The sequence below is a fragment of the Chiloscyllium plagiosum genome, chromosome 33 (assembly GCF_004010195.1).
Source record: "Chiloscyllium plagiosum isolate BGI_BamShark_2017 chromosome 33, ASM401019v2, whole genome shotgun sequence".
NCBI classification, from domain to species: Eukaryota; Metazoa; Chordata; class Chondrichthyes; order Orectolobiformes; family Hemiscylliidae; genus Chiloscyllium; species Chiloscyllium plagiosum.
In genome coordinates this window covers 28344108-28366296 of record NC_057742.1, presented here as the reverse complement: position 1 = coordinate 28366296, position 22189 = coordinate 28344108, and the positions used below count along the sequence as shown (strand labels likewise).

Below are 22189 nucleotides of genomic sequence, written 5' to 3'. Positions count from 1 at the left end.
TGCCAAAGAATGCACAAACATCATCACAATTATTTCAAACTAACTAGTTTTAGTCTTGTTGCATTCACACACTTTCACCCTGCAGTGTACCTCTTGGCTCTGACAATGTAGTGCTCTGCATATCTGGTGAAATTATCATTTTAATTAACTTAAAATACATCAATCCCTGGAAGATATATATTGAGTACTATATTTTACAGCTGCAGTTAAAGAGGAAAACTATTTTAATGTCTAAACTTTGACTGATTGTTTTATTTTAGCAGAAGACATCAGTACAATTCAAGACATTTTCGTACTTCGAGTTCAGATCCAGTGTCATTGGTATACATTACGTACTGACACCAGAGTAGCAGCACAGTGCAGTTCATGTTCTTTAAATAATTTATTAGTAATATCTCCTTTCCAATGCAATTTCCAGGTGTTATGTTCCCTGATTTTAGTATTTTCCATAAAGGTCTTGCAGAATTTCTCAGTTAATTTCTTTTGAATCAGCAGAATTATCTAATTGTTTCTTTTCCATATAACGCATCAGCAAGCTTGACAAAAATTTGAAAATTTTCTGATACTCTATTTATTTCTGTTGTAATACAATTGAATGTCATGCAAGTCATTATCCAGTTTAGTACTTGTTTAGATTAACGTTTAATGAAACTAAACTAGATTTAAAGCAGCAAGATTTTATTTGTGGCTGAAAAACTCTTCTCAGGAGAGCACAGAACTAGGTCCTTTTGCTTCCCTTACATATCAATCACTTGGACTTAAATGTAGGGGACATATAGGGGGAGGTCAAGCCTTTTGAAGAAAGCGAGCCCAGAATGGCCAGGCACTTATGGACTGTGGTGTTGAACTTTTAACTATATTTCTTTGTTTTTCTAATTTTCAGTAAGAAGAACTGTAACGTTAAACATTGAGTTTTTTTTTACTTTTGACTTTTTTGTCATGTGTACTCAAATACAAAAGTACCGGAGTACAATGAAGAGTGTATAATATTTTTCTGCTTTGTGCCAAAGGTAGTGCATGTAGGTACCTTGTACCTAAGAAGACACCATAAGTGGAGAGTTGTAAACTTTTCATTGTACTCATGAGTACATGTGATGACAATAAATCTAAACCTCTTGTAGCATGTAATAAGTACCTGGACATTCACGTGAAATCCTGTAACCTGCCATATTATGGATTGAAAGCTGGGAAACAGGAGGAGGCTGAACAGGCTTTTTATGCAGACAGAGACATGGTGGACTGAATGGCCTCCTCTGTCTCCAAACATTTTGTGGCAAGTCCCATTCAAACAAGGAATGCGATAGAAAGCTTAAAATCTTTGAATTATACACCAGTAATCCCAAATCCCTAATGGTTACCCATCCACTATTTAATTAATGCATCTCACTGACATTTCTGAGGTGATTCCTTATTTGGGTATTTCAAATAGTTTTTGTATTTAGTTTTGGACGGTGGAAACTTAATGTTTGAGTTAACAAATTATAGAAATGGAAATTGAAGAATGATATTTTATATTTTCCCCTTCAGAAATCTAAATATTGTACCCCTTTCAACATTCCATATTCAGGAAAGATTATAATAATTACCACACACTGATAGAAGATGGCTATATTAATCTGTGGTGAATAGGTTTGTAAAGCTGAATACATAAACATGTTCCAGATTGTGTCTATCATTTTAAAAAAAAAGTTCCTTGAGGTTTGAAAGTACAGTGACATATCCTTGAAACAATACCACCATGTCCTGATACAATCTCCCTCCACAAATAATTAGACAAACAGCTCCCAGTAATCTATATATAACAAGAACAGGTGCATTGGTTTCAAAGGCAATCCACATTTAGCATTGGTCACAAATGTTACTGTACATAAAATTACTAGTAATATTGGGTGTGGAAAATAATTGTTAGGCCCTGCTTATTTCAGTAAGCATTAAAATCATGCATTTTAACTGTCAAATTTACTCTATTTCTTCCCAAAGAGCATTTAAGTTGCTACCAGAAAATGGAAATTCTTCTTGAAGCTCTTTTGTGAATTTGAGTGGTACTATTGCCCTGTGCAATCTTGAAGGAAAAGCAATATATCTTCTGCAGACTCCCATGGAACCACCTGAGCTTGAAATGCGGAGGGTTCTGCCATTTTAATTTCGGAGATCAACCGATGCAAAGGGTAGTTCTTCCTTGGAAAGACGACATCTGTTGCTGTCAAGACTATGGACGGGCAGAAGTCATTGTTGCCATCACCAACGTAGAAGATCTTCTCAAATTCAACTTCTTCACTGCGTTCTTCCAAGTGATCGTGCAGGATCTGTCTTTTGCACATGTTGTTGGGGCACTCCTGACACAGGTGGGAATGGTAAGGATTTATCACAAACGTGTTTGTGCTGTCACGGCATGCAGGATTTGTGTATATTTTCTGGAATACATTGCTTATGCCATTTGCTTGAAGAATGCTATTAATAAAAAAGGTGTTCGCATCAGAGATAATAATGCATTCAAATAAATCTGAAGACTCTCTAAGGAACTGAAATAGGGTTAGCATCTCTTTAGTTAGTGGGGTTTCAGCTAGAATCTTTCTCATGCTTTCTTCCTTGACACCCTTTCCACACAGGTACCGGAGGATCTTGCTCGTATGCTCAGTCCAGTGTCCATCCTCAGGAGGCTGCAGCAATTCTTCTGGAAGATTTTGGTCAGGATTACATTTGAGGATGACATAATCAGAGTTGTGTTGAATGATGGTTTCATCAAAATCAAATACAATCAGAAACTTTTTCATTTTACTATGTAGAGTTATCAGATAACAGGTAAAATGCTTCTGCAAAACAAACAAACAAAAATGCATTTAATTTGTTAAGAGAATGTCAAAAGGCTATTATCATGTGTTGTGTCAGTGGTGCTGGGTCATGTTTCCCATTTACTGACCTTAATTACAAAACAAATATAAGAAACAAAGAAGACCTTGCATTTAGACAGTGCCATTTTCCTACTCTGGATGTTCCAATGTTGTTTCCAGGCAATAACTTCATGTTTAAGTCCACTTTAGTATTGTTTATTGGAAACAAATATAAGAGCTAATTTGCACAGGCAATAGGTCGATCTGTTTGATGTTGTTGGTTGATGGATAAATATTTTCCCGGTAAATATCCACACTCTTCAAATTGTGTCAAGGAATCATTTACATGCACCTGAGCAAAGACCCAGGTGTATTAGCCCATTCAACAAACCGGTTGATTCTGATACTTTCAAACTGCAACCACATATCATGTTATTTTCATCAATTTTTAGCTGGTCTGGCACATTGAAACAATAATATATTGTTCTGCCAGCATTTCATCATCCAGTCCTCTTGCAACTATTTATGGCAAGCGAGCAGTATCAACACTTTAGTAGAAGGGACACAGCAGAGGCAAAAATTAACAAAGGAAACATATTTTTGTGACTAATCGTCCTTCATTGCCTTTCTGAAATAACAGCACATAGCTTAGTATCCTGTCATTAAGTCATCCTTTATTTACTTGTGCACAGTAGATGGACTCTGACCAGCCAGCTCAAAGCCAGTCCCTGGAATGAGCAGACTCCCCGAATCCTGTTCATATGTATCACCCAGGGTTCCCTGATTGACCCATATTACAACCTCAATCAAGGATCTCATGATCAATGAGATCCAATCGGCCGTCACTGTAATCATTGCACTTTTCCACCCCCCCCCCAACCCCCACCAATTAAAAAGAAATGGCCATTTGGCTTAAAAATATTTTTAAAGTAGAATTTTTGATAAAACTGTTGATAAGTCACAATGGTAAATCTGCTCTGAAGTTCAAAACACAGTAAATATTACAATTTTTTTTCAATGCAGAGAGTAGAAAAATAAAACAATGACTTTATGTTTGCATACACACACACACACACACACACACAATATATGGTCCAGGTCATTTTACAGGTACATTAGGTCAGATAATCAAACACAAGCAGGGAGATTTTAAGTAGTCTTCTGTCAGAATCAGAAATGCAGGAGCCTTTAAGGTTCAAATAGATATTTTCTGAATCAACCTATTCATAGATGTTCCCTCTGCAGCAGGTGAAATTTGAACCCAGGCTACCTGGTCCCGAAGTAGGAACACTATTACTGCATCATTGACAGCAGTTAATACTCATTACACTTTTTTATTTAAGAACTGCGTTTTTCCTGTGGGTGTTGGTTTCTGCACCGGGAAAAGTGGAAGCTAATATTTGCACTAAAACCCTTGTAAATATCAAAGTCGTTTGCTGTCTATGCCTCATTAGACATACAATGATTTTGATATATTTTGATATCAGTTTATGAAATACCTTGAAAGAGGAAGTGAGGTAAAGAGGTGAAAACAATGTTGGAAGGGAACACCAGACTTTAGGACAGATGCAGAGGTGATCACTAATAGTGCAGCAATTAAAGACCGGAAAGCTCAAGGAGGTCAGGATTAAGGGATGAGAGGTGCCTTGGATGATTGGGTGCTTGTGGCACATTGGTAGTATCCCTACCTCTGAATCAGGAGGCCTAGGTTTAAGTCCCACCTGCTCCAGACGTGTGACAACACATCTCTGAACAGACTTATGAAAAATATCTGACTTGAAGAGTTGTTGGACAGACAGGGCTTTAGAGATAAGAAAAGATGGGGCTTTGGAGAGATTTGAAAATGAGGATGAGGATTTTAAAGTTAAGGTGTTGCTTGACCAGAAGCTAAATATAGGTTAACACACGTGGTATGTACGATGGGTAATCAGAACTTGGTACGGGTTAAGAAACAAGCAGCAGAATATTGGATGAGCTCACATTTATGAATGGTAACATGTGAGTGATCACCTGGAGCATACTGACTTTACATGTCTAAAGTGAACAATAGCAGGAACAAGGGTTTCAGCAGCAGAGGATCTGAAGTAGGGTCTAAAATTGAGCAATGTTATGGAGATGGAAGCATGCAGTCTTAAATGATGGTATTTGCGGTTCAACATGACTCCAAGGTTGTGAATAGTCTGGTATCACCTCAAGCAGCTGCCAGGAAGAAGGATGGAGTCAATAGCTGGAAATGGAGTATTGATGGATATTGAAAACAATAGCTATATTACCCAACAATCCAGAAAAGCTGTAATAAGGTTTACATTTAATTATTTTTGTTCCTTTTTATTGACAGCAGGCACAAATTCTATTAATTGCTGTTGCAATTTACAATTTAATGTACAACCACATTCAATATGGAAATGTATTTTTAGTTCCTTAAATCAGGTTACTCACTGCTTGCCGAATAGACACTTAAAGTAATAATGAAAACCTTGTGCTGTTTTATTAATACAAACTAAGTAGTGCTTATTACAAAAATTATGTTTAAGAGATGATAAAAATAAAAATTACCATCTAAAACTCTGCTCAATTATATTAATTCACGGAAGATGGTAATGTTTGTGGCGATGTGAGTGACATTGAGTGGAAGTCGAAGCCACAATTGCACATTGAAAAATTAGCACTAGTCCTGAGTGTGCCCAGATTGTTGACTATATCCAAAGCAGAAACATCTCCCCAGTCTGAGTGTCAGACAAGTTGCTTTGGGCTAACACGTAGATCCTCAACATTTCGTTTTGATTTCCAACCTTTTCCAGTTAGATTGCATTAACATGAAAAAAAAGCCTAAAAAACATCAAATTAGTTAGAGCCATGTTCTTTTGTGGATATAAAATACTGATCTCTGTGCTGTACCTTACAGATTCAACTGTTTATTCTAAAAAAAATCATGCTCTAAATCAACTTGGAGTGGTATTGCTACATAATGATTCCAAATAACTCCTTTGATTCATGAATAGTTTCTATGGTTGCTTTTTATTTTCAATATAGCTGAGGCAACAAATTGCTATTCTTGTGTTATTAGGAGTCTTTTTTTTCAAAAAAAATAAAAGGAATCATGATTGATAAAATTGTCTCAATTCTATGCCTATTTTATAAGTGGTTTACTGACAATATTTTGTTAATGACATAAAAAACACAACAGTTCATAGTTATTTTCTTCTCCATTACTACATAAATTCACAACAAATATTTTATTTATTGTGTCCACAAATTATGCATTCTCCCAGAGACATTTGGCAATTTGCCCAGTATTCTATCTAAAAATGTCATATTTTGTCTTACAGCTCCAAATTTATTTTAGGCAATTCTTTTTAAAAGAAAGCGGTTCAGGCAAGAAAAATGGTATAATTGATGTCCTAGCCTTTAGCTGAAACAAGTGGGTTATAATCCCATCTTATTGCCGTGACCTTCAATGTGTAACCACAGTTCTACAAAACAGGAGGAAAACACTTTTTTGAGAAGTCTGCCTTCCAATTAAGTAGTTGGGAAGCATGTTGGTTTGATCTGATGAGTTCAGTGCAGTTGCCACAATTTTTCTTCATTTATTTGCACTGCAGTTTTATTCCCTTTATATTGGAAGAAGGCAAAGAAAAAATATAATTTTATTCTCTTCCCTACTCCTCTTAACACTCTTGCTGTTGCCATAGTTCACTGACCGTTCACTGATCAAAGTAAGTGGAAAGTGCTTTGTTCTTTTCTTTGCAAGAATTGGCAGCACCTAATTTGATAGATATGGATTTAAAGAAGATTCCTTTGGTAAGTATCAGCAATATCATGGGAGAGTTGCCTATCAACTCATTCTAAGTTATGGGAGGTTGAGGAGGATCAGTGATTTAGATTAGATTAGATTCCCTATACCGTGGAAACAGGCTCTTCAGCCCAACAAGTCCACACCGACCCTCCGAAGAGCAACCCACCCATAGTCATTTTCCACTGACTAATGCACCAACACTATGGGCAATTTAGCGTGGCCAATTCACCTACCCCGCACATCTTTGGAGGAAACTGGAACACCCGGAGGAAACCCACGCAGACACGGGGAGAATGTGCAAACTCCACACAAACAGTCGCCTGAGGCTGAATCGAACCTTAGACCCTGGTGCTGTGAGGCAGCAGTGCTAACCATTGAGCCACCGTGCCACCCCAGCCAATGTAAAATGGCTACAATTTTCCAGCTACGATTATAACATGTCCTCAAGTCAATCTGTATCTTAGCAAGAAAGAAAAACATTTTGACATAAGATTTTAATATGTCTTAGAAAGGTCTCAAAAAGTGTTACCCATGTGTTAGCCCTTTAAAAGTGCAGTTATTATTACGTAACTAAATGTGCAAGTCAGCCTGTTCACAAGGCTAAAGCTTTCTGCTGGGTTGTGCCCTCACTGAAATTGGAAAGAAGCACAGAAAAATGATTGAACTTTAAGTGCAAAATATCATCAACATAAAATAAATTTGTTATCTTTTGCACTATTTTTTTAAAAAAGTGCCAGAAGCTGATTCAACCCACAAAACTAGCCCCAAACTCAGAGTGAATTAAATCAGGTTCCAACCCCTCTTCCCTCAAAGTTCTACTCACTCATGGATCTTCAAGGGGGTTCTTAAAATTAATCTGCATTTTTGTTTGAAACAGACAGGCACCATTTGGCAAGTTTTAAATTTTTAAATATATACTTTTTTTTTTAAGATTACATTACAGTGTGGAAACAGGCCCTTTGGCCCAACAAGTCCACACCGACCCGCCGAAGCGCAACCCACCCATACCCCTACATTTACCCCTTACCTAACACTACGGGCAATTTAGCATGGTCAATTCACCTGACCTGCACATCTTTGGACTGTGGGAGGAAACCGGAGCACCCGGAGGAAACCCACGCAGACACGGGGAGAACGTGCAAACTCCACACAGTCAGTCGCCTGAGGTGGGAATTGAACCCAGGTCTATGGCGCTGTGAGGCAGCAGTTCTAACCACTGTGCCACCGTGCCGCCCATAAAGAATAACCCACCCAGACCCATTTCCCTCTGACTAATGCACCTAACACTATGGGCAATTTAGCACGGCCAATTCAACCTGTCCTGCACATTTTTGGACTGTAGGAGCAAACCAGAGCACCCAGAGGAATCCAATGCAGACACGGGGAGAATGTGCAAACTCCAGACAGACAGTCGCCCAAGGCTGGAACCAAACCTGGGACCCTGGTGCTGTGAGGCAACAGTGCTAATGACTGAGCCACCGTGCCGTGTATATACAGTTATTTTAAAGTAATGTTCTGTTATTTATTTAAAATCAGGTTACTCACAAGACTGGATTCTCTTGTTATAAATAGCTTTTTTTTTGTGGTACATTGTATTAGTATAAAGTGCACTGGGCTATCACTGTAATATATCAATATTTTAATTCAATTACAGGAAAAAAAAACTTTTAAAACTCCTATCCAATTGCATTGATCAGGGCAGATTTTTTGTCTGAAGACATGAAAAGTAAGTTTGAATGAAGCCAGGTACATCTTCCAGTATCATTTCAACTCCCCATTAACTCGGTCTTTTAAATAAGAGTGTAAGTGCCCATCTGCATTCCTGCTTGTCGTACCACAGGATCCTGCTTCAAATTGCAGCTCTCTCTTAAAATTCTGGCAGATTAATATTTTGAGTAATTCAGGGATAATGTGGACCATTCCCCTTTCAAGGCTCATCTCCAAAGGCAACAAGAAACACATGGGCCTTATATCCAGGTAGAAATATTGATTAGCTATCTTTAAGAGACCAATTCTCACCTTGAAACTAAATGGACAGCGTAAAGCATAACTGCTGGCAACCTGACATGCTTAACTAGTTTCTGTGACCTTGAAGACACTCATTCAATCCACACAATAAGCACAGCAGCTGCTGCCATTAACTCTTAAGTATAAACACCCTGCATCTATTTCTCAGGAAAACAAATTTAGTCACCTTCAATTTCTAACAAATAAAATCACCCAAGCTTAGTTTCAGCCAGATTTCAGAACAGATCAGTCCCTTTCATTTTACTTCACGTTAAAGGCACAATCCAAAACATGTTATTATCCTCATAAATGTAAAATATTGCACATCTTCCAACTACCAGCTGCTGAAACAGGATCATAAATAGACTACAATAAAACATGCAACCATTATGTCATCCTGAAGCAGCATTTCTTTTTAAAGTGGAGGGCATTCCAATTTATGGCAAATGCCAAGAATCCAGCTTTATTGACTTCTCATCCATCTACAGCTATTGTATTTCAGCAGCAAGTATGGCTTTTCCTAGCGCCATATCTATGTTTACCATCATAAAAGAAGCGGATAAACATCAAAACTAGTTCAAACTAAGGAAAGGAACCACCTATTCCTTCTCCTCAAGGATATACACTACAGATCATGTCAGGACCCCTTTTGAAGAGTTTTGCTTCAGAAGGCAGAGTGTTGCAGATCATCTCTGAAATCTACTGAAAGACCTGAAGCTACAGTCATTTGTCTGCATCACTGTCTCAGAGATTACAGAGGTCATTACTATCCATACCATCTTGTAGAACTCAAGGTCACCTCAGGTAGTCACGGATCACTAGCCAATGACCAGTATTGGCATGTATTCATTAGATCACTGAAGTTCTCCATAGACAATGAGAACGAGACAAGCAGACATTAACTGAGACAGAAAATGATGACAGAAATATATGGAGAGTTGCAAACTGAGAAAGCCAAATACTGTACTGACTGACATACTTTTCCCGACGAAATACTGACTGACATATTTTTACCGACTAAATCAGCCAATACATGCTTCTGAAGAAATGATCTTTGTTTGAATTTGAGCTTTGCTTTGTGGTGTACTTCAGTGATTAGCGCAGTTGTTAATTTTGCAAAGTTGGTTAATTAGTTATTGTTGGATTTTACTGTAATAATAAAAGGTAGTGAGTGTACCAAATATTAAATTGATTAGATTGGTATAAATAGTAAGGGAGTTCTTCTTTATTCTCATTCTTTTGGTGGGCTCTCTGCAATGTCTTCTCCTACTCATCTCCCGCCAATGCCTCATTTTATTAATTCCTCATTGGTACCTTACTTGCCGGATCCTTTCCAAACCAAACAGTATTCTCCCTGTTTCTTACTCTTCTGCTAGTTCTCACTAGCTATGGCTTTCTCTTGTACTGGTCTTGGAATTCTCAGAATAAAATTCCTTTGTTTAAATTGGACACACCAAACCTCCTAATAGAATTAAGGATATTTCAAGTTTGTTCAGATCTATGGTGTCTAAATTCACGTATGTCTAATACAGAAAAATAGCAAACTATTAAGATTTTCTTAACAATCAGGAATGAAAGTCTCCACACCTTTAACTTATCAGGATTAATAGCTGAAGAGTTAAGACACCCCAGAAGATACGGGACATGTTAGAAGGTCAATTCAGAGTCAGATTAAACTTGCACATCAATTGATTAAAATTCATGCCTTTTAAACACAAGGCTACAGAATCCATATCCACTTTGATAAGCAGATGCAAGAACAATCATGTTGTGATCTTTTAGATGATAAGTGAGCAAGCAGAATTTTCAAATTGGTGACCACATCCATTCAAATGGATGCTTTTCAAAAAGCTTTGCCAGAAAAACAACTGTAGTGTCGAAGAACCTAGTGAAGCACGAACATAAGTATGAAGCAATCCTCACAGATTGACAAAGCTTACAAGTCATTAATTACAAACTTGATGCTTGACACAATCACTAGAACTCCCACACGTAGCAACACGTGAAAGTTGCATACACCATGGAAATACCCAGTTTTTGATCATTTTTACAAGATACGTTACAAAGGCAGTGCACTAAGGAAAAGGCTGATGCAGCTACAAAAAGCGATATGCCAACCCAAACAAACCTTGCACAAGGACTATCTTCAATATATAGTAAAGACCATCTGGCATCTTACTGGATGTATAGACATGAAGTGATCTGCATATTAGAATTCGAAAATATACACGTGGAGACAAAGAGTGGCATGTACATGTATCACACTGTCAATCTCCTAGAAGACATCAATATCATTACACTATCTGAACTTTGGCAAAAATTCTAATTAACTGTCCTCAGAAAACCAATGACTTTATTATTAACTTATTGACATAGGCACAAGTGACCATATATTATACCTGTGAATTATAAACAACATATACTCTCAAGACAAGAGACAAAAATCAGTAAAGGTAAAACATACAGCATGTCAGGGGTCACCAATTTCATGTACTGGATCATTCGTATTGGAAAGTACTGTCAAACCACCCAGATGTCAGATAACAGAGGAGAAAGTGAGGTCTGCAGATGCTGGAGATCAGAGCTGAAAATGTGTTGCTGGAACAACGCAGCAGGTCAGGCAGCATCCAGGGAACAGGAGAATCGACGTTTCGGGATGAAGAAGGGCTTATGCCCGAAACGTCGATTCTCCTGTTCCCTGGATGCTGCCTGACCTGCTGCGCTGTTCCAGCAACATATTTTCAGTGTCAGATAATAGAGACAGGCAGATACACCAATATGTGTTACCTCCTACTTGTAACACGCTATGGAATCAGAGACACAACAGAAACCATTGCAGATTATTCAGGAAACACATGCAGAACGAAAGAAGAAAGAGGAACGAACACTTCACTTCCTGTTGAATTAGTGGAGCTAAAATCTCAACTCTCTGACATGGAGAGAGAAATAAAAGCTCAAGGGGAAAACTCTGAACTAACTCAGGTTTAATCCAAACTTGAGAACACCATCTTGATATCAGATATCTCTGCTCAACTCACAAAATGAAAAGAGCCCAGGAGGAGAAATAAAGATAGCAGGTTGAACTCCAAGTTTTGAATCATCAATTCAATGAAAATATTACTAGTTTACAGGAAACAGCTCAGGCTCAGCAGGAACATTTATTGAAACATTGGCTTGAGCTCAAAGCAAAGAAAAAGCATTGGGGAAAACGACAGACCTACAAAACGTAAAGAGGCAGTGCCCACACAATGAGCTGAAACAGTCTTTTCATAAATAAATGCCAGCAATGATGCCTTAATGGAAAAACTTGAGTAGGATATAGAGGAAACTAATGACTGACATGGCAGGTAGGAGAGCTCCAGGTTTCAAAGAAAACAAAAAGAAAAGAAAAACGTTAAGAGGCCGGACAGTTATTAGAGTAGGTTACAAATGGGAAAAGTATATTTGATCAACAGAAGAATTAAATCAATTCATGGTTAAACCAGAAGCTCGAAGCTCTTAACAAACAAACCAATAACAGTCAAGAAGATAGGAACCATTCAAAACAGCTTGAGAAAAAAGATAAGTAAATAGCTAATCTGGAGCAAAGTCTGGCAAGAGTGTGTCAGGCTAAGAACCTTCTGGAAGAGCAACTACAATCCATGAAAGAAAAACATGACAACACAAGCAATAATAACACTGGTGACTCTGAAAATCCACAATACCTCCAGATGATGCCACTCTCCCAAAATCTGGATATATAAACATTTACTTTTATTGTAAACAGCTCTATTGAAAAAAGGAGCGGGTGTGAATGGCATATATGTACCTTTCCTTTAAGATAAGTCATTTTGAAAGGTTCCATGTACTGTGTAAATGTACAAGGTTGCAAACACTGGAATCAGTTGGCTTGTTGTAATGTCTGTTTTATAACTTATAATGTGTTTTACTGTTTTAAATAAATTAATCCACATGGTTAATCAATTCCTAATGATCAATTGATCATAATTAATATAACTACTATTAGCAACAAGTCATATATCTAGAGCTATAATAAACTTCACCTTATCTTGTCCTTGTTCATAGTGTCGAAATCACTCATCTCTTGGTGCAGCATATTATAGACCAGACCAAACCCACTCAAAATATATTAAGATTGTCTAGACCCTAACCTTTTATTTCAAATGTGGAGTGTTGTGTTCCAGATGCAATTCAACTGGTCAACATACCAGATTTGAAGCAAAACACACTTTATTCATACACCTGGAGCGTCGGAGGCTGACGGGTGACCTTATAGAGGTTTACATAAGTATGAGGGGCATGGATAGGATAAATAGACAAAGTCTTTTCCCTGGGGTGGGCGAGTCCAGACCTAGAGGACATAGGTTTAGGGTGAGAGGGAAAAGATATGAAAGAGACCGAAGGGGCAACCTTTTCACGCAGAGGTGGTACGTGTATGGAATGAGCTGCCAGAGGAAGTGGTGGAGGCTGGTACAATTGCAATATTTAAGAGGCATTTGGATGGGTATATGGATAGGAAGGGTTTGCAGGGATATGGGCCGGGTGCTGGCAGGTGGAACTAGATTGGGTTGGGATATCTGGTTGGCATGGACGGGTTGGACCGAAGGGTCTGGTTCCATGCTGTACACATCTATGACACTATGATATAGTTAAAAAATAACAAAAAGAAAATAAAGAAAATTGGCTGAGCTATAACACTATCAAAATGATTTATCAAATAATAGATACAGTAACTAACTGATCCAATATAGTAACATTCAATAAACAGCCTTTTAACAAAGGAAAATTCAGAAAACCAGATTGTTTCACACGCAACTCTCATGGTAGGAGGAGAACCCCAGCTTTTAACTGTGACCGAAAGATGAAAAAACAGCTTCCACATCTTCAAGATCCCAGCAGCAACCGCTACTAAAAAACTAAAAAAAAAACAAAAATCCTGGATCTGTGGGAGCTTGACTATACTCATTCAGGCTGCTTGGATCGTTCCAACTTTAAAAAAGACCTCAAGGCCTCACAAACTGTTTACTCAAGTGACTTTGCACAGATTGTTTGGCGCCTCTGTCTTAAGACCTCCCTTAAAAAAAAGATTAAAAATGGATCTCAAAGGCATAGTATCATGACAAGCAATAATAACAACAACAACCCTTGTTCTTTCTTGGATTTTAAAAATTGGTGACATTGTTTTAAAAAGTGTTAGCCAGACACTGATCTTTCTTATAAGGTTTTGGTGCTCTTTCCCAATTAACAGTTGATGTTGCTTGCTAGAAAATGAAAGTAGCCTTTGAAAGAACCACACAGGAAGAGAAAAGGCTCTTACAGCTTGCAAGTTGAATTGGTGCTTGAAAGAGGAAATATATTCTTTTAATTATTTCAAAAGAACTGTTGTTATTTTCATAGGAGAAATAAGAGGGTTACTTATTCCTTAGAAGGTAAGAAGATAAATGGGGTAGAGGAGCAGAGAGACCTAAGATTCTGTGCATAAACTGTTAAAACAACTAACAAAGTTGATCAGGCTAGGAGATGAACCAAAGTACTGAGGTTTATAAGAATAGAATACAAAACTAGAAAAGTGCTGTTAATAACCTTGTTCAGACCACCTGTGGAGTTTTATAAAGTGTCCTGGTCTCTGTGCTGCAGAAAAGATACTGAAAACTTGCGAGAATATGGAAAATATTCACAAGAATGTTAGTAGAATTTGAAGGGCACAACTGTCAGGCAAGATTGAAGAGGTTGGAGACCATTTCTATGAGAATGTCAATACTTACCAGAGGACTGGGGTAATTCATTACATTTATAGAGTTCAAGAGGATGGATGGGGGGAAACTGATTCTACTTGTGCAAGTGACCAGAATGATACAATAAGAGCAGCTGACAGTTTAAAGAAATAATTTAAGAGTAAATCTTTAAAAGAGTGAAAAGAATGCAGTGATTGTAATAGCAATTAAAGAACAGCTTAATGCATCCATAAAGGGGAAAAGGAATCAAGAGATTCCTTTTAGGATAGGAAGAGGCAATTATGGCATAAGGTGGCTTATGTGGAGTATGAAAGGTAAATCCGCCACACTCCCAGCAGACCATAGGGCTGCTCTCTCATTAGAGGGAGACAACGGAGGTTGGTTTAACTTGAGGGTCATCATGCCTCAGGAGAGGGGACACTTTGAAAAGGAGAGTCCTTCATGGCAGTCTCAGCCAGTGTGGAGATTGAACCCGTGCTGTTGACATCACTTTGCATCATAAACCTATGAACTAATGACTCAGCATAACAATAAGCAATAAGATATATGTCAATATTGTTCCTTCATCATGAGCTTCCAGCACCAGTTTTCCTCAGACACTGATGCATCTTGAACCAGAGGCTTCAATTGCATAAAGGCCAACCTACTAGGTCAGAATTTGTTTAGCATTGCATTAAGTAAAATTCACCAATGTTGGCTGAAAATAATTGACTAGAGTTGACTTAGTATACTAACTTGCTTTTCGGGATCTAAACACTAAATTGACGCAGTACTAATTTTAAACAATGCTTTACTTGAAAGAATAACTTAACATACCTGAACTGGGTCATTTACTGACTACTGGCAACCCTTTATTAGGGAACTTAAAGAAAGTAGCTTATGTGTGACACAATCAGCTGAGTTGATGTTGGAAATACAACCTGACAACATTTCTATGCTCTTTGAGTGAAATGGAAATATCAGCCACAGGGAATTTGTAAAAGCTTTGATCAAAAGCAACACATCAAATGGATGTTTCCCTTTCTCTTGGGGCAAACATTAATGTGTGTGAATGTATGTAAGAGAGTAGGGAGGGTGGGGGTTGATGCGCAAAAAATTTTCCATCAAAGATGATATGGCAGAGCCAATCTTTACATTTAATTGCAATGCATCAGGGTGTGTGTGTGTGAGAGGAACTCCCTTGGTAGAAGAACCTTGTCACCTTCGATATGATTAAATGGTCAATTACAATGATGTTAACATAGCTTTTACTATTTAATTTTAACAATTTCACTGGGTCAAATTTTACAGTGAAAGCAAGGCAAGAACATAACTGCAATCAGCAATGCTTAAAACATGATGTGAGAAAAAGATGGATGACACAGTGGCTTGCACCAGGGACCCAGGTTCAATTCCATCCTCGGGCAATTGTCTGTGTGGAGTTTGCACATTCTCAGTGTCTGTGTGGATTTCCTCTGGGTGCTCCAGTCCTCTCCCATAGTCCAAACATGTGTGAGTTAGGTGGATTGGCCATGCTAAATTGTCTATAGTGTCCAGGGATGTGGAGGTTACGTCGGATAGCCATGGGAAATGCAGCGTTACAGGGATAGGGTAGGGGGATGGGTCTGGATGAGATGTTCTTTGGTGTGGACTTGATGGGCCAAAGAGCCTGCTTCCACACTGTAGGGAATCTATGATTCTACAGTAACCCTCATTCTCTTGTCAGACACTTGCAGGTCTTGTGGGAGACGAATGGCATAATTTAGAACTGTTCAGGCAAGAGAGTGTTTTAAGTGATCATATGTCAATCGTTACTGACGTCAGGTCAACATGAGTGAGTGCTTTGTTCCCTGTGACCACCTGACATTTACTCCTGTGATCAGATAGTAAGGAGGCCCCCAGCTCTCCATCTCTCAAACTGACAAACACACAAACTGTCAATGGTCTGAGCTCCAACCTCCGCAGCTATTCATTCAGACATGGCTAGGTGGCCAACTCTTTGCCTCTCCCTTGTGTTGTGTGTGATGCTTTTGAACAAGCACAGTAATCTTGCAGTAGGAATAATGTGAATTGTTAAAACATAGAATACAAAAAAAATGTAGAAATAAAGAAACTGACTGGTGATATTTTATTTATTTTCAGTAGTACCATCCATCACAGACCATCAATTTTAATTCTGTAGTTTAACCTTCTTACAAACGGTATTAACAGTGCTTTTATACCATTACTTTTTAAATCAATGATCATCCAAAATGTCACTGGTTCGAACTAAAAATGCATAATGCGCCTTTATTTCTAGTTCTTTATAGGGAAGAGATATAGCAGAGCCTTCAGGGGCTATTTGGAGTCTGTAACCATATGGAGGAACCACAATTTATTGGATAATCTGGGAAATATTTAATCTTCCCTTTTAATGCTAGGCAAAGACAATCATCCAAATATTAAAAATCATCTGACTGAGAAGTAGACTTCAATGCAAGTGACTGCTAGTCAGGTTTGCTCACCACATTGTTTTGAGTCTACAATCTGTAGCACAACAGTACTCTAAAACAATTGCCTACAGTTAGAACAAAAACTCTCAGGTCAAAGTCAATGTTGACCAATTACTACATTTCATAACCTACCTTAAGTGTTCCAGCTGCTTCTCAATTAATCAATTTATCAATTCAACTGGGATTTTAAAGCATAAAGTAAAATAAAGATAGAAAATGAATAAACATAGGATTAGTCCATCAATGACTCAAAGAGGAAGTTAAAAATCACATAACACCAGGCTATAGTTCAACAGGTTAACTTGGCAGCACTAGCTTTCAGAGCGCTGCTCCTTCATCAGGTGGTTGTGGTTTATCAGGTCCTGATGAAGGAGCGGCGCTCCGAAAGCTAGTGCTTCCAATTAAACCTGGACTATAACCTGGTGTTGTGTGATTTTTAAATTTATACACCCCAGCAGCATGTCCAAATCAAAGAGGAAGGAACCAACATTTTGTTGTGTGAAACCTTCAATAACCAGAGTAGAAAAAAATTTCAACTGATTCCAATAGTTTCAAGTTGGTGACTTTCCAGTACTTGTGGCTTTCTTACTCTTCAAGAAAATTTTATACCACATAAAGCAACCCTGTTATGGCTCATCACAGAAAATGTTTCAGTCACATGTAGGTATCAATACTTGGGGAAGATACTGATATCTACATAATCTGCCATTCATCTTGGAAAATCTAAAGAGGACTATTTGTACGTTCAAGAAAGAACCTTTCTTTAGCAGTTTTATGGATTGTTGCCAAACTATTTTGCCAGAAGACTTTATTTGGGAATGAGTCCAGAACAATGATAGATAGAGACCTGCCTTATCTCCATAATTTCAGTAAAAGGACAAAGATCATTTCTAAATGTAGTTCATCAAAAATCAGGATAAAATTGCATGTCTTCTGTGTGTAATAAGATAATTAAATTTTATGGCACTTCCTGATTTTGAGACTTGCCACAGTAAGTTCTTTGCACATAATGAACTGCTAAACAATTGCATGGGGAGGGTTCAATTTCTTAAGGATATTGACAAATATTGCCTTCAAGATGAACAATTTCATAATATTATTCAGATAATGTTTGAGGGAAATTAGGTATACATTAGTGCAGTGCTGACTCCATTCCTATTTTTTCGGGGTCATTCTAGTTTTTCTCGACTTTAGGAGAATGAAAAGAGGAGCTATTGCCATAGACAAGAAGTGTCACAATAATTATTTGACAGCTTCGCACATTTGGAATTGATGAGATCTTTGGCCCCTGGGTGAGTTTGCCGATCAGGTCTCTTGCATTTTATAGATGACAAGAAACCCAGCTGGGAGGATACCTTTTCTTCAAGGTACCTTGAGGAAGATGCCATTCTAAATGTCAAATAGAATGATAAACGTATTATAACAAAATCAAATAAAAAAGAATAAAAAGTTATTACAGTGAGGAGAGACTCCAGAGCAAGGAATATATTCAAGATGGAGTTCTGAGTATACTAGACAGCACTAAGATTCCCACTGCTAATGTTAGCAGTGGCTGGATCTACAGAATGAAGTCAAACACTTGCTTCATATCCTACAGGACAGTTTTAAAACTAAACATAGGGTCATAGAGATGTACAGCACATAAACAGACCCTTCGGTCCAACTCGTCCATGCCAACCAGATATACCAATCTAATCTAGTCCCACTTGCCAGTACCTGGCCCACATCCCTCCAAACCCTTCCTATTCATATACCCATCCAGATGCCTTTTAAGTGTTGCGATTGTATTAGCCTTCACCACTTCCTCTGGCAGCTCATTCCATACATATACCATCCTCTGCATGAAAAAGTTGCCACTTAGGTCTCTTTTATATCTTTCCCCTCTCACCCTAAACCTATGCCCTCTAGTTCTGGACTCCCCGACCCCAGGGAAACGAATTTGTCCATTTACCCTATCCATGCCCCTCATGATTTTATAAACCCCGAAGGTCGCCTGTCAGCCTCCGACGCTCCAGGGAAAACAGCCCCAGCGTATTCAACTGCTCCCTGTAGCTCAAATCCTCCAACCCTGGCAACATCCTTGTAAATCTTTTCTGTACCCTTTCAGGTTTCACAACATCCTTCCGATAGGGAGGAGCCCAGAATTGCACGCAATGTTCCAAAAGTGGCCTCATCAAAGTCCTGTACAGCCGCAACAGAGAACAATAAATCAACGGTTCTGCTGTTTCTGGTTCTATGCAAATAACACAGGCTAATTCCATGTTAAGGGTGTGGCACTGAAATAAATGGAACACCTTCTTGAAAGCATTCAAACACATTAAAAGTGAGCAGTAAATTAATGTTTTAAAAGAAAACACTGGTTTAGATTATTTTGTTGCAGTTTACAGTGTGGGGGAATCATTGTTAAAACCTCGGTTTGTTCATCCCTGGGATTTTGTCAACAAAGTAACTTTTTATGACCGGACAAACTTCACAAAGACATCAGACTATCTTATTGAGCAGGCAGTGTTGCACAAGGCAACATAACAATCCAACCACACCAAAGCAGGAGACAGTTAATTCTAACTACTGAACATTAACTGTCTCACAAATAAGTTAAAACTCAAAAACAAAGAACTGTGGATGGTGGAAATCATAAACAAAAACAGAAACTATTGAAAAAAACAATAGGTCTAGCAGCATCTGTGGAGAGAAAGCAGAGTTAACATTTCGGGACCAGCGACATTTCTTCAGAAGTGGAGTTCAGACTGCTGAGTTTTTCCAGCAATTTCTTGTTTTGTTTCCATCAAATTCAAGTTGAGCAATGCAAGCTTCACTTCCAGAATAGATATAAAACCATTAATGCAAAATCTTTTGGCACAGGAGTCCATTCTGACCATAATAATTATGTTAGATCTTTGAGAGCTATTCATTTAGATTCATAAACCTATTGTTTCCCTTTTTATTTATAGAATATGTTAAAGTATGTATAGACTTTTTTTGAACACCACTATTAAATCTGTTTATTCTATCATTTTCAGGTAGCGTATTCCAATTCTTAACAACTTGTACAATGAACACTTTTTTTGCTTCATTTTCCTCCAGGTCTTTTCACCTATTATCTATAATCTGTGTTTTCAAGTCACTGGCACAGCATGTCAGCGGAAATATTACGCAGGGCCCTGTTCTTTGGAAGCAGAAACAATGTGTACAAACTGAGCATGTTTCAACAAAATACTGGCAGTCATTCTCTGGCTCATCTCTCAGGGCAATGCCATGACTAATCAAGAGTCAACTTGGCTAGTTTACATTTAAAGAAAGCTTGGTAGTTAACCATCAGTCAACATACAGTGATAAGAAAAAGATTTAAAATGGGTCTGAGGGGCAACGTTTTGATACAGAAGGTAATTCTCTTCTCACACTGGATAACTTTTTTTAGCTTTTACATTGGTATTTCTTGCAAATCCAGATGAATGAAAGACAAAAAGCTTTGATCAATGTCTTTTTTCATCAGTGCCGAATACTTCATATATTATGTTATATGTGGACATTTATGTTAATTCTTTTTTATAACCAAAAATTCCATGGATTCTTCCCTTTCTATGGAAGAAAGTTATGCACTACAATTCTAATTGACATTTAGTGAACTGCTTGAAATTACACAGTAACATATCCACCTGGAGCACAGTTCCTTATGTTATTGGAAATAAATTGCTAGAGATTAGAGAAATACACACAATGGATTATTGAAGAATTATCCTACAGCTGTTTCAAATAAAGTGAGGGTTCGGTGCAAAAGGGTGCTGGGATTGGGGGAAGATTTGACATCGACAACAAAAAGGGTGACATGGCGGCTTAGTGACTAACACAGCTCCTCAAAGTGCCAAGGACCTGGGTTTGATTCCGCCCTTGAAGGACTGACTGCTTGTTATGCAGTTTGCACATTCTCCCCGTGTCTGCGTGAGTTTCCTCCCACAGTCCAAAGATGTGCAGGTTAGGTGGATTGGCCATGCTAAGTTGCCCACAGTGGACATGCTAGGTGGATTAGCTATGGGAAATGGAGGGTTACAGGGATACGGGAGGTGGGTCTGGGTGAAATGCCTTTGAAAGGTCGGTGTGGACTGGATGGGCCAAATGGCCTGTTCTATCACTCACTCCACTCAGCATCAAATCAACAGCCCAACTCTGGTGTGAGTCCGCCCTTGGACCGCGGAATCGAGGGAAGGTTTTTGTTTTTAAAAACATTAAAAGCCAGGAACCGGCTTGTCGCCGTGGGGGAATCCTTCACTTTGAGTATTGAGCTGGCATTTGCGCAGTCTGCCTCTCAGAATCCGCTACTGACATTGCAGCTTCCAGCTTGTCTTTGTGATAAATTGTCAGGCAGTGGAAGGGAGAAGGCAGAAGGAAGCGCGACCGGAATACTTCACTAATTCACTCATTTATATCATTTGTTAAAAAGCTTCAGATGAATGGGGAGAACTTGCGCGGAATCATTGCAACTGTTACACAAATAAACGTCAATGCAGGAATTCTGTTAACCTTGAAGATAGAAACTTTAAACATCTTCCCACACCCCGCATCCACTGTTCTGGGAACTGACCTTCAAATCTGCCAAGGATTTATGCCCAGATCAACAAATACCTTTATCAGCCAATCCTTCAGCCCAGCAAAACCAAACTGATGAGATTCGGGTGAAAAATCTTTTCTTAAGAAAAGCACCTCAGCTGGAGTGTCATTGACACAAAGGAAAACAGTTTGAATTGAACAGTGAAATCTCCGCTTGCTCCTACCTCCCGCGGAGCATAGACATTTACTTATGCGTATTCAAAAGAAATGTGTGAAACCACGGCGATTGAGAAGAGGGAGAGGGAGAGGGAGAGGGAGAGAACATACATACACTGACATGGAAGGTTCCTCTGACCTAACCTCCTGCACCGAGCGCCTGTTAAAGATGTAACAGTGATGTTTCCAGGGAGCGGGTTCGAGGAAACTGCTTATTTCAGGAGGAGGGGTTTTCTTTTGTGACGCTCCCAGGAACATAACCAATAGAAATCCCAGCAACTTAGAGACAAGTGACTTGGGGACAGAAGGTGGAGCTACCGCGGGGTGCGGGTTTATTACAGACAATCCTTCCCTTTGACTCATCACTTAAGCCCACAGCCGCTTAACAAGCCCAGAGAAATTCAGCATCTGTGGGGAGAGAAACAGACACTGACGTCTCACACCCCTCACCTTCAAGCAGAGACTAAGCACCGTGATTCCAGGTTCTCCAGCTGGGGGAAACAACCTGTCAGCATCTTCATTCCTGATGAAGGGTTCCTGCCCGTAACGTCGATTCTCTTGCTCCTCGGATGCTGCCTGACCTGCTGT

General features: G+C 38.7%; 1 protein-coding gene across 2 annotated transcripts; it reads right to left on the bottom strand.

Moving 5' to 3' along the window:
• Nucleotides 1–547: 547 nt before the first annotated feature.
• LOC122539968 (phosphoethanolamine/phosphocholine phosphatase-like) lies at nt 548–21821 on the bottom strand. 2 transcript variants are annotated; one of them, XM_043675204.1, is made up of 2 exons: nt 21717–21821; nt 548–2813 (listed from the first exon to the last, which is right to left on the bottom strand). In XM_043675204.1, exon 2 carries the CDS (start codon nt 2772–2774, stop codon nt 2046–2048), a length of 729 nt encoding a protein of 242 aa, XP_043531139.1. In that variant the 5' UTR covers nt 2775–2813; nt 21717–21821; the 3' UTR covers nt 548–2045. The 2 variants fall into 2 exon arrangements, with proteins under 2 accessions (XP_043531139.1, XP_043531140.1); XM_043675205.1 differs by having other exon boundaries at nt 21723–21794.
• Nucleotides 21822–22189: the final 368 nt, after the last annotated feature.